Raw genomic sequence first — 13,560 nt, 5'->3', positions numbered from 1 at the left:
CTTAAACCCTCACGATCAGTAGTTTCCCATCACTTTCAGAATAAAACACAAACTCTAACCACAGCATCCTCAGAAGCCTGTGTGATTGGACCTCAGTCTGCCCTTGTGTACCTACCTCCCACCACCCTCTCTGCACTCACCATGCTTGGCCAGTGCTTCCCATCCCTGCCTGCACCTTAAGATCAATCACCTGGGGAAGTTTTTTAAAATATAGATGCCTGGAACTTCCCTGGTGGTGCAGTTGTTAAGAATCCACCTGCCAATGCAGAGGACGTGGGTTCGATCCCTGGTCAGGGAAGATCCCACATGCCGCAGAGCAACAAACCCCGTGCACCACAACTACTGAGCCTGTGCTCTAGAGCCTGTGAACCACAACTACTGAGCCCACATGCTACAACGACTGAAGCCCTCAAGCCTAGAGCCTGTGCTCCACAAGAAAAGAAGCCACCGCACTGAGAAGCCTGCACACTTCAACCAAGAGTAGCCCCCGCTCTCCGCAACTAGAGAAAAAAGCCCACGTGCAGCAATGAAGACCCGACACAGCCAATTAAAAAAAAAAATACAGATGCCGACAGTGTGCCCCACACCAACTAACTCAGCATAGCTATGGGTGGGGCCCAGGAATGGGTAGTTTTAAGGACTCCCAAGTGATTCAGTGATCCAAAGTTAAGAACCTTTAAGTGCAAAGCTCTGTATTTGTCTCAGGCATCACTTTCATTCCCATCTAAGGGCCAAAGCATTTGCTCTTTTTCATCCTGGAACCGCCTTCCTCTGATGATCATATACTCTCCCTTTTTAGTAATTCAGGCCCAGGCTTTGTTGACGCTACTCTGTTCCCCCACCATTCGCTCTCTATCACATTAGCTTACTATCTTCATACATTTCATTGTAGAGCATTAAATCAAAAGATTATTGAAAGGGAACTATATATTCTATCTTACTTCCTGGAGTATCCAGTAGAATTTTATATATAGCATAAATGTGTTGACTAATCAACTCTCAGGAAACACATCCAGAACAAAGTCTAGTTTTATTCCATTTCCCTGGAAGTCTACTTCCAGTGTTCTTTCGATCCTACTGCATGGCTTCTCCATGACTGAGCGAAGGCATTCAGAAAGACTAATTCTTAATTTTAAGGTGTGGCTACAAAAAATAAGTGAGTGAGTGAACAAAAACAAATAATTTTTTAAAAATAAATTAATTGATTAAAAAAAAGAAAACATAAATAAATAAGTACCATACAGCCTAGTATGGATGTTCTCATAGCATCTCCCCTCATTGCTTAATGCCATACAGATAATAATAGTTGCAACGTCTATGACGTGTTGACAGTGTCCAGGAGTCCTGCTAAGTATTTCACATGCGTTCTCATGCTCCTGAGATTGTTTCTGTCACTATCCTCATCTTCCTAAAGAGAAAATTGAAGTTTAGAAAGAAACTTGCCAGATATTACATATTGGAGACTCGTCTTCGTGCATTTGGGTCGCTATGAACGTCACAGACTGGGTGGCTTAACAACAGAAATTTGTTTCTGAGAGTTCTGGGGGCTGAGAAGTCCAAGGTCAAGGTGCTAGCAGATTCAGTGTCTGGTGAGGTCCCACTTCCTGCATCATAGCTGGCCATCTTCTCCACGTGTCCTCACATGGCGGAAGGGGCAAGGAATCTCTCAGAGTTTCTTTTATAAGGAAACTAACCCCATTGATGAGGGCTTTCCTCCTCATGACCTAGTCACTCCCCAGTGGCCCCATCTCCAGAATACCGTCACGTTGGGGGTTAGGATTTCAACATATGAATTGGAGGTCGGGGGAATACAAACATTCAGTCTATAGCAAGACTGGAATCCAGGTTCGAAGACTCCAAAGCTTGTGTTCTTAAACGTGATCTTTCCTATCTTTGTGTTTGAACCTCTCTCTGCAATGATGCTTTTTTGCCCTCCTCCGTATGTGGCAGTCCTCTGCCACTGAGACTCAGCTTCTAACTCTCCCCGGTTCCTAATTTATGATTCCCTCTTTTCCCCACCCACCTGCATTACATGCTCTGTGATTCTTTTCTTGTAGTTTATGTTTCCATATCCCCCATTCAACTATGAGCTCCTCAAAAAGAGGGAGCCTGTCTTATCCAGTAATGCCTAATTGAGAGGATAGGCGCCAGTGTTTACAGCCTAAATAGACTGATAAGTCTGTTTCGAAGGATGAAGTGAATCTACAAACATCTTGGATTTCCCTTTACAACCCATGATAGATCTGTCATCCGGAAATGATCTCAAAACTTCTTAAATCTCTTAATATTTTTAGCCTGTACCACAAATTTTGGCTCTAGCGAGTATTATATTCAGAGGTTTCCCAGAAACAAGTGTGGAGTGTGTCAAATTAATCCAGGATTCCAAAAGGAATGTATGACTTGCAAAATAGAGGAGACTTAATGAGTATTTGTTGACATGAGAGGACAGGAGGGTGATAAACGATGAGTGGGAAGTATTCTGCAAGATTAAGGACCTGACTTGTGTCTCAGCTCTGCCAATACAGCTGGGGCTTCTTGGGCTACCCATTTCATCTATTTCAGCCTCATAGGTAAAATTTGATTATTTTAGTTTGGTTTATTTCTTGAATGCATACTATGTGGCTTGCACTAGACCAGACTCCAAGTATTTAAAGATGAATAAGACACAATCTCTTACCTCTAGGAGTATGCTAGGGAAGACAGACAGATAGACAAATAATTTCTTTTAAAATATCTTTAATTTATATATGCATTCATGTATAAACGTAATTTTTTATAAATGCAAATCTGTGATCATATGTTTAAAAAATCTTCAGTCTTATTTTTTTCCATTTTTCCTTGGCTCCCTAATCCTCATCCCCCCGCCTTTCCCTCAGGTATCCCATGTTGAGAGTCTGTTGTATACCCCTCCATATTTTGTATTTGTTTCTTTATTCATATAATTCCATGACGATAGGGATTCTCTTTAGTTATTGCTTATTTTATAAAAATAGAATCCTATTTTCCATACTTTTCTGTAAATCGCATTTCTCACTCAGTGATACCATGTGGAGCTTCTTCCAAGTCATCTGCTATGGCTCTAATTCATTTATTTTTGAATTAATAGACTTTATTTTTTAGAGAAGCTTTAGGTTTACAGAAAATGGGTGGAAACTACAAGGAGTTCCCATATACTTCCTCACCACCCCCCACCTCACCCCCACCCCTGTTATTTTGCATTAGTTTAGTACATTTGTTACAACTGATGAGCCAGTATTGACACATTATTATTAACTGAAGTCCATAGTTTACATTAGGGTTCAGTCTCTGTGTTGTACATTTTATGGGTTTTGACAAATGTATAGTGTATAATGACTTTTATCTGTCATTATAATATCATACAGAATATTTTTACTTTTCCTAAAAATCCCCTGTGCGCCACCTATTCGTCCCTCCTTTCACCAGAATCCCTAGCAACCACTGATCTTTACTCTCTCTGTAATTTTGTCTTTGCCTGAATGTCTTGTGGTTGGAACCATACAGTATGTAGCCTTTTCAGATTGGCTTCTCTCACTTAGCAATATGCATTTAAGTTTCCTCCATTTCTTTTCGTGGCTTGGTGGTTCATTTCTCTTTATCACTGAATAATATTCCATGGTCTGCATGGGCTCTGGTTTGTTTATCCGTTCACTTGTTAAAGGACATCTGGTTATGTCCAAGTTTTGGCAAACATGAATAAAACTGCTGTAAAAATTTGTGTGTAGGATTTTTGTGTGGGTATAAGTTTTCAACTCATTTGGATGAATAACAAGGAGTTTGCTGGTAAAATTATTTGAGCTGGGAGTTTTCTTTGTACAGCAGTTATTCATGGATTCAGTTGTGTATTAGATGTGAAACTATTCGGATTCACTATTTCGTCTCACTTTTGATGACTTATTTTTCAAGGAATTTGTCCTTTTTTCTAACTTTTAAAATTTATAGCTAAAAAAACATTTAAAATAAGGTCTTATAATCTTTTAATGTCTGTAGAGCCTGTTGCGGTATCCCATTTTTCATTTCTGATATTATTCATTTGTACTTTTTTTTCTTACTCTACGTTAGTAATTTTATTAGTCTTTTCAAAGAACCAGTTTTTAGCTCTGTTGATTTTTCTCTGTTGTATTTTTCCTATTTGATTACTGCTTTTACCTTTATTTCTTTTCTTCTAATTTCTTTGCATTTGGTTTGCTTTACATTTTTCAGCTTCTTGAGATGGTTATTTAAAATATTGATGGTATATGTGTTTCAATTTTAATTATATTGCCAGGTGGCTTTCAAAAAATCTGTAACACTTTATATTTTCATGATCAGTGTAGGAAAGTAAACATCTCTCCCCATCACTACCAGCAATAGAATTAGAGATCTTTAAGATATTTTGCCAATAAGATGGTTGAAAAGTGAAAATTTGCATTTTCTTAAGTAGGTGAACTTGACATTACTGTGGTAAGTGCTAGGAATAACGTTTGCACCTCAGCCCACTGTGGTCCTGGGAAGTCTTTGCAGAGGCGAGGCCAGAGAAAAGGTATAGATGACGTCCAGAGGAGCCTGTACTAGAGGATTTCTGAGATATTTTCTAATTCCAAGATTTTAAGAATCTAGATAGGGAATTATAAGATATGAAATTTGAGAATTATACAATGTTATGTGGTTTTCTCTCTCAGCTGGGTTCCCATAGCAAGTGGTCAAACTATCAAGAATCACAAAAGCCTGAAACGTCTGTTTTCTTTTGTAGCAATGGAGGCATTCCTACACAGCTTCATATGACATTTATGACTTAAATAAAAGGTCAGTGACTTCCTCCCAAAATCTATTATGCTTTTCTAGTGTAATAACAACTTCAAAAGAAAAGAAATCCTACTGTGATTTATCTACTTGGAAATGTTTCTTTTTATCTTTTTCCAGGAAGTTAATTACAGAAGAGAGAATCCCAAACAAGACCCAGTGGATCACATGGTCACCAGTGGGTCATAAATTGGTTAGTGAGTCTCTCCCTTGGCACAAAAATAATGGCTCAAATCTCATATGCAGAAGCTGCTAACCCTGATACAAAGCAGAAACTTAGGAAGCCAGTACGTCGCCATCAAATAGAGTGTGACTGCCTAAAATAATAGTTTAGTAGTCTAACAGAGTAAATACAGTTCCTGAAAGTTTCTGAACTGCTGTTACGGTTGTTTATTTACTGGGAGAATGTTCATTAAACTCTATTCTGTTGCACGTTAGGTTTTGTTTTGTTTTCTTTCTTTGAGGCATTCCTGCTTTCTGATAGCTCTTTCTCTATGTCTATAGATAAACCTTCATGTTCTATAGTCTTAGGAGAATGTCAGAAGTCCAGAGGAATCTAAACAGGAAGGCAGACTGTTTCTCTGGAGCTGACATCACTCTCTGGGCATGCAGCTGCCCTGCGTCTCCTCACCTCCCCTGGAGAGAAATTGCAAAACACACATCATGCTATAGAAGTGGCCAGTCTTCTGGGACTTTGCATACACTTTAGTATCCAAATAGCAGAGGTTGTGAGCTGCTTCTTTTTAATAGATAAAGGGTGTTTTTAGGATTATTCAGGGGTTATAGCATATATACTTATAGTTTAGGAATGTGCGGGGAGGGAGTAAATGACTCTTCCCCCTGCTCAAATGGAATAACCTAAGGTAATCATCACATTTGCATACCAATATCTTTTGAGGATGAAATAATTGATAAATTGTTTTTTAAACTCCAGGATAAAATATAACATGTTATGTACCAATCTTTTTTTGAATCTTTCTAGGCTTACGTTTGGAACAATGATATTTATGTGAAAAATGAACCAAATTTGCCAAGTCAGAGGATCACATGGACTGGGAAAGAAGATGTAATCTATAATGGAATAACTGACTGGGTTTATGAAGGTAGAAACATTAAAGCTTTTTCAAATCAGAAAATCTGTACATTTTCAAAAACAGTTAAACAGGTCTTTGAAAATGGGGAAATTCAATGGCGTTCAAAATAAGTTGCGTTTGAAAAATGTCATCAAATCTCCTTTAGCGCTCATAACACCAGGTATCTCATAGACCATGAATTTCTTCATAGTGGCTGCTGCTGCTACATCCTCACTGTCTCTTCAATGCTCCTATTGTCTTTGCTCTACTGCTACAAAAGGCCTTTCTGTGTAGGTAGCTTTTCTGCTTTACTGGGGCATAAAAGCCTGCAGATTAACATCAGATGTTTTCTCAAACCGGGCCTATCTAACCCAGAAGTTACGAAGGAAAACTCAATACTCCCACAGTATTCCAAAAGATGACAAAATATTGTCTGGAGGTTGAGGGGGTCAAGGGGAAGAAAATGCCCGTTTTATAGAGAATTTGTGTTCATTTGAACTTGGACAAAGTATCATTTCCTGTTTTTAAAGAAGAAAAAAATAATTAGCAAGACTTAGGGAAAAATGCGTTCAAAAACCAGAACTGGAAAAGTTAAAAAGAATGATTCTCTCTTTTAGGATAAAGAGTTTTAGAGAATATTGGGAAAACATTATTCGTGTCTATAGTTGCCTAGGTAAAAGGCATTTTGAGGCTATTCCAAACCCTTCACACGATTGCCCCATGCTTATTAAAGACTCATTTTATCCTGTTATTTCTTCTTCATACTTCAAAAATCAGTTTTTCTTCATGACTTAATTTTGGTTTTTACCAGTTCTGGTCACGTTCAATTAAGAACAACAACATAAGAACAATAGAAAACACTTTAAAAGAAAGATAAATTCCCATGGCTCAGAAACAAGTGTTTGATTAAAATGTAAAATGAAATTTACTAGCACTTGTCACTTAGATACTGGAAAACATCCTTAACACTTGTCGGACGGCACAGCATAATCTCCAGGGTCCCCAGTGTGAGCTGGGAGAAGCCTCTTCCCAAAGCTGTGACCAACCCTTCCTCAGAACACCTGGGCATCTCTAGGATAAAACACCCCGATACTGAGGTTCTTTCTAAGGTAGATGATAGCTGGAGGGTTCTCATTTTGCCTGCTCATGACTAAGCCATTCACAAGCAGAAGAATGGCTTCACAGTTCCAGTGTGGGCCTGGCTCTAAAAACAGGACTTTAGTTCCTACAGGGAAATTTCTACTATTGGTTTCGTACATTTACAAATGCTCTGTACTTAGAAAAGAGCACACCTGTCTCTCCATATATCAGATCACCCTCCTGTTGGAGCCACCCTCTCCACTGCAGCCATGAAGACTTGTTGGGATCGATAGAGAGTACATTTTGAGAATCTGTAGGTTCATAAGTAAATGAACGAACAAAGTTGCAAGGTCTAAACAGGGCCATGCGCCACACTGGGGAGGAACATTCACAGAGGAGCCTACATTCTGGAACTTGGGCCCTCAACCCACCCTGGGTCCCCAAATAGCTTTCTCTCTCAATTTCTCTGTTTTCACTTTATTTCATGATTTTCTAATTGATTATTATTTTACTTTAGTTAATAAATGTTTTCTTTCTTAAAAAATACAATAATACTTTATCTCCTAGGATGAAGTTAATTATGTGACAGTCACTTTTGAGTATGAATGTAGTTTCCATAACCCAGAGCTGAACAAGGGAATTTTGGCGAGAGCGTAGATGAGGGGAGATAGAGAAGGAAATCATTTGGGAAGATGGAGCAATCCTTATCCCCCCTGAGGTAGTAGTGTTGACAGGGTGGGGTGGGGAGTGATTAATTCAGTGCAAGTCACATCGAGTGCCGACCACCTACAAAGTGCTGTGCCAGGTGCTGGGGACACAGAGACAAATGTTACTCAACTGCCTCTCTCGGGGAATCCAGCCCAGAAAGAGACGAAGGAGCCAACAAGTAATTGTCATGGAGCGAATTAAGCATCCTATCAGAGGGAGGAAACTAGGTCCCGGGGTACCTAAGGAAAATCAGAGTGAGTGGCAGGATGGGAGGTATCACAGGATGGTGGGGGCATGCCATAGACACCTGTGCTCACAGCCAGCTTTAGGAAGGGCTGAAAATCTTTTCCTTCTTTTGTTTTTCCTCTTTCTCCCTACCCATGATCCCTTCATTCTTAGGACTTTGCGTGTGAGCAGAGTAGTTTTATAATAATGGTTTTGACACATCATTGATATGCAAAAATGTGTTCCGTATTCTAGGAAGTCAGAGAGAGAGAGACAAGTACCATGTGATATCACTTATATGTGAAATCTAAAATATGACATAAATGAACTTATCTACGAAACAGAAACAGACTCACAGACATAGAGAACAGACTCGTGGTTGCCAGGGTTGGGGGGGTGGGGGGTGGGGAGGGATGGATTGGGAGTTTGGGATTCATAGATAGAAACTATTATATATAGAATGGATAAACAACAAAGTCTTACTGTATAGCACAGGGAATTATGTTCAATATCCTGTGATAAACCATAATGGAAAAGATAAATACCTATCTATGTACATACATACTTACGTAAAGTGTCCAGTATTCTAAACAACTACTAATTCAAAACACAGAACCCTGCCTGCCACCTGTACTTAAAAGTGATATTACAAACCATTACCTTGCTGTCATTGTATTCATTTTATGTAATTGCATCTTGATCTTAGATTAGAACCAATGGGTAGAAGCCACAAGGAATGAGACATCAACGCAGTATATGAAGAAGTTCTTAGTGGGAAACCCCTTTGGCTTAGAATCACAAATCCTGCGTTTTCGTCTCTGGCAATTCGCTCAATCTCTCTAAACCTTAGTTGTCTTCCCTGTAAAATAGCCTATGAATAGACTCACCCAGGGTTCAATCAGATAAGTGTTTTGTAAAGTCTAAGTTGCTGCATAAACATAGCTCAGTCACATAGGAATAAAGCAGTCAAAGGCGGAGCAGGCTGCCGGATCAAGTAGAAGGCATTCTGTTACTAGAAGTGCTGAAATAGCCAGCAAGGAACAGTAGAAGGTGGAGCCCAGCCAGACAGATCTGGATTCATTCTTGATTCTAGCAGCTATTGGTCATGTGCCCCTGAGTAAATCACTTCCGCTCTTTAAGCCTACCTGCCTCTTTTTGTTCATCTGCACAACGAGTTGTTGTGAGGATTAACTAAGAGAATAGATGTCAGTTACTTATCAGTGTCTGGCGTGTGGTCAGCAGGCATTAAACGTCAGCTGCTCATCATTATGATTATTATATTTTATTATTATTGTTACTCTTATTACCGTTAGCACTACTACCACCGCCATGGTTATTATTGAAAATAAGCCTGTGGAAGAAACTTGTCAAGAGGCCTTAAGAATCAGAAAAGTGATTGGAATAAATGATTTCCTTACTCTGAGATTCAAGTTTTTATGCTTTTGCTTTTACCTTTACTCTCGCAGCAGAACATGAAATGTGTGGAGTAACTCTGCATAAAGGATCGGAGGCTCCATCAAGTCTACTTGAATCCTCTATTCCCAGTTGGTAAAAGAGGTTTTGGCATTTTAAGAGCCAGAGATTGGAAGTCCCATGGAGAGACTCCATCATAAACATTAAGAATGAGTCCAACATTGTTCAAGAAAGCAAAACCCGTCCTTTCATTTGCCTCCATCTTTGACCATCTTCCCTTACCCATCGGCTGATACACCAGAGAGTGTTAATCCAAGGGAGTCTTCAGTTTCAAGACTAGGCAAAGGAGATGTTTCTTGGTAGGGGTCTCATGGCGCTCCCTGCCATTCTAAATCCATCCTTCCCACACCTTTTGTGCCAAGAGTAGTAAACTCTGGGCACCATATTGGTTTGATAGCCTGGAGCCACACACCACCCACCAGTACCCTGCGGGCTCAGTACAAACTGAGCCCAGTTGGGGAGTGTATGCTGGCATGTTGACTGTTTGAAAATTAGAAAGGGGAATCAGCCTCTTGTGTGAAATTTACTTTTAGTATGTTTTACGGCATAAATTTAGAGGATTATAAGATAAAGAAAAAAATGTAGAGTTTATATTAAATATTGTGTGCTAAAATATTCAAAAATGGTCCAACGGGTTACTTATTTTTACAATCCAGCTCTATCCTTGAAGATTTTATTTTTATTCATTTGTATTACTCTGATTTTGGAAGCCCAGCAAATGCAAAGTGGTTGATTAGTTGAACCCTACTGTAATTACTAAAGCTAATGAGAACAATATTTTGAATGCCAAAGCCAATTTATCAGCTACTTCTTGTAACAGAACAATTTCTGTCTTTTTTCAGAGGAAGTCTTCAGTGCTTACTCCGCTCTGTGGTGGTCTCCAAACGGCACTTTTTTAGCATATGCCCAATTTAACGACACAGAAGTCCCACTGATCGAATACTCCTTCTACTCTGATGAGTCGCTGCAGTACCCGAAGACCGTGCACATTCCATATCCAAAGGTCTGTGCTCTGTTCATATAGTGGTTCCGTGATTTGATGGGAAGAGAATGGTTTCATTTAATCCTTTCCTGCTAATGAAAATATTGTCAGTCTCTCTTCAACAGCTTGCTGTGATTACTCTTGCTGAAGTCAACAGCATCTGGCAATTTTAAAGTATTTTTATTATCCCAGGAAAGAGTGTGATTTAAGGTTTTGTAATTTCTCCAAAAACTTTGAGGAATGACAAGCCGAAAAAGATGGGTAAAATGCTTTTGAGAGAAGTAGGGGGAATGAAAATGCTTGAATGGAGGAAAAGAGAGGCTGTAATTGAATCACAAGCTCATCTCATTTGTAGAAGTTGGATTGTGCCCTAGATAAAGCTGAAAAGTGTGGTTATATATCAGGTTGTATTACTAACTAACAGGTACCTGACTAGTTTTAGGAGTTCTGTTATAGATCTGGCACTCATGTAAATTTCACATGTCCTACATTTGGAATAATAGTGTCACATCTCGGTTTTCAAGACTGTTTCCCCCTCTGGAATGTACGTTTATGAAAATTGAAGAGCTTTATTAAGCAGTATGAGCCAAGGAAGAGGGAGATTTAGGAAGGAGCCAGGATTCTTCACTACTGTCATAATAATAATAGCCACACTTATCATCAATAGGAAAATTTAATAGTAAAGTGTTTTTGCTGTAAGCAATTTGGGAAAAGGGAGTTTTATTTTTACCAACTCACTCAATTTGCTTTATGAAGAGCTGCCATTTTAGGAAGAAGAGGAAGTTAAAAGAAAAAAAAATCAGAGACTAAATATGGAGATGTATTTTCAGCGGAATGTTATTTTTTGAAGAGTGAAACTGGCACAAAAAATACCATAGAACATTCTCGCTAAAAATATCATATTATTTCTAATTTGTCAATTGAAAATCTATGTGTATATATAAAGTGATTTTATAGATTTCTGTCATAATATTGATTGTAATGCTCCAAAGTAGTGAACCTGACTTTGGAGGGGAAAGGATGGCTCCCTAATTAGCGTTTTGGCTCTTGGCTCAGGTAAACTGATTTTCCTGGTGGACTGTGTCTTTGGCTGAACCCAGAGTATTCTTCCCAGTGGTCAGTTATCAGTCTTCTTGTCTTCTGGAGTCAGGGTGTATTTACAAATTAAAAGAATTGATTTTAACAACTTTATCCTGTTTTGCTCAAAGTACATAAACTACGAACATTCGTTATTTCTGCCTGAACATGAGAAGATCTCCCTTGTGTTCATTTTATCTATATTAAATTGTTCGAAAGTGTCTGATTGTTTATAATTTTATGGCCATAATACAGACATTTTTGTACAGCTTTAAACTTGTGTGATGATATTATATATATATATATTTTTTTTTTGTCAATACCGATTCTGTGATTGTTTCTTTCCTAGGCAGGAGCTGTGAATCCAACTGTAAAGTTCTTTGTTGTAGATACCAGCACTCTCAAGCCAAGTGTCAATGCAACTTCCCAACAAATCATCCCTCCTGCTTCTGTGTTAATAGGGTAAGACTCCTGACCCAAATGCTTGTGTTGTAAACAGTCCCACAGCTGCCAGGGAGAACGCTTTCAAAACAAATGGCAGAGTCAGTGGCGGCATCTCATGGGGTCCCCTGGCCCGGCCCAGCATTCATTCTTCCATTCAACCACTCTGTTGGGCTGCACCCCACACGGCTACGAGGCCTGCACTTGCCCAGCTTTAAAACCAAAGAAAGAGCCTGCGGTCGGCAACAGCGGCATCAGTGGTTGAATGGACGGGGAATCGACACGTCTGAAGCAAGGTCCTGGAGTAACGCCTCCCCATGTGCTTCGGACAGCAGGCAGGACATGGCAGCAGGCCTCGCTTCCAGGGGGAAGGGGAGATGGCCAGTTATGGGGGAAATTAGGTCAGGTGGGCTCATTAGTTACCAGGGAAACCAGCAGAGAGGCATGACCCGCATCCCCCCTTTGGTAGGAACAATCACTAGCTGGAACCCTGGGCCAGTAGGTAGGAAGGCTATTCAGGTGAGGAGGGTGTAGGTAAAGCAGGCACTGGGCCAGCAGGGGATGTACAGAGAGCAAGAGAACAGCCATCCTAGGTGGCCTGACCACACACACTCTTTGTTGAGTACCGACGTCATGTCTTCACGCCGGGCATGGTTCCAGGGGTGGGACTGCAGAATGACTAAAGCAGCCAGAGTCTCTGGTGTCATGGAGCCTACACTCAAGGTGGGGGAGGCAAACAACAAGCAGGTAAACAAATAAAGGTATAAAATGTGCTGAAGACAATCAAAGGAGGGAAGTGGTGATGGTGACGGTGCTGGTGAGGGGAGGTCAGGGAAGGTCTCTCTAATAAGAGGCCTGTGAGCAGTGAGGTGAAGGAAGAGGGGGAGACCTAGCCATACGGAGAGCTAGGGGAGTAGCATCTGGGCAGAGGAAGAGCAGGTGCAAAGTCCCTGCAGACAGAGCATGCTTGGTGCAGTAGAGGCCCTGCAAGAAGGCCGCAGAGTCTGGAGCATCTGAGTGGAGGGGAAGGTCAGATCACACAGGGCTTTGCAGGGCCTGGTAAGACCTAGAGAAATTCAGGGAAACTGTGGATTAATTTTAAGGTCCCCCATGATACTGATGGACTTCAAGATGTCACTTGCTTGAATGATCCTTGGTGGTTTGAAATTCTCAGACCCTCCCTTATGTTCCTGTAAAGATAAACACCAAATTACATGAAACTTTTGGCTATCAGGTTACTGTCTAGTCTTTTCCATTACTTATGCTGGTTTTGCTGTTGCTGCTAAGTAATGACTAGCATCTATTGAGCACTCTTCACGTACCAGACGCAGGGCATTACATGCTTTATCTTATTAGTCTTTAACTCTTTCCGACAACTAGTATTATAGGACTGTTTTACAGATAAGAAAATGAGGCCTGGAGGTTAAGAAAATGACCCACAGGGGGTCTGTATTCAAACCTTTCTGACTTGAAGGAAAGAGCTTGTAAGCACTCTGCAAGGTGCCTGTCCCTCTGTGTGAATTCAGCGGGTGCCCTTAGATGCCTGAAGTTATCAGAGCAGTACGGAAGCATCTTCTCAGGGTTGCATTTACTACATCAGGCATGCTGGAGGCTTTGCTCTATGGTTATTAATTCATTAATTTGCTTAGAAATATCTGTATTAATCTATTTATTCCTAGGGAAAATTAATTATCGGTCAAT

The 13,560-nt window shown here is 40.2% G+C and overlaps 1 protein-coding gene across 3 annotated transcripts in view; it reads left to right on the top strand.

Moving 5' to 3' along the window:
• Positions 1-13,560, top strand: part of DPP4 (dipeptidyl peptidase 4) — a 77,055-nt gene that overhangs the window by 24,852 nt on the left and 38,643 nt on the right. For all 3 annotated transcript variants that reach the window (XM_057744517.1, XM_057744518.1, XM_057744519.1), the window contains 5 exons: positions 4,751-4,803; positions 4,921-4,993; positions 5,783-5,903; positions 10,202-10,362; positions 11,768-11,880. In XM_057744517.1, the coding sequence (XP_057600500.1) occupies positions 4,751-4,803; positions 4,921-4,993; positions 5,783-5,903; positions 10,202-10,362; positions 11,768-11,880 (521 nt within the window). The remainder of the gene's footprint in view (positions 1-4,750; positions 4,804-4,920; positions 4,994-5,782; positions 5,904-10,201; positions 10,363-11,767; positions 11,881-13,560) is intronic.

This window comes from Hippopotamus amphibius, chromosome 8 (assembly GCF_030028045.1).
Source record: "Hippopotamus amphibius kiboko isolate mHipAmp2 chromosome 8, mHipAmp2.hap2, whole genome shotgun sequence".
Lineage (NCBI taxonomy): Eukaryota > Metazoa > Chordata > Mammalia > Artiodactyla > Hippopotamidae > Hippopotamus > Hippopotamus amphibius.
This window is presented reverse-complemented; position numbering and strand designations above follow the sequence as displayed.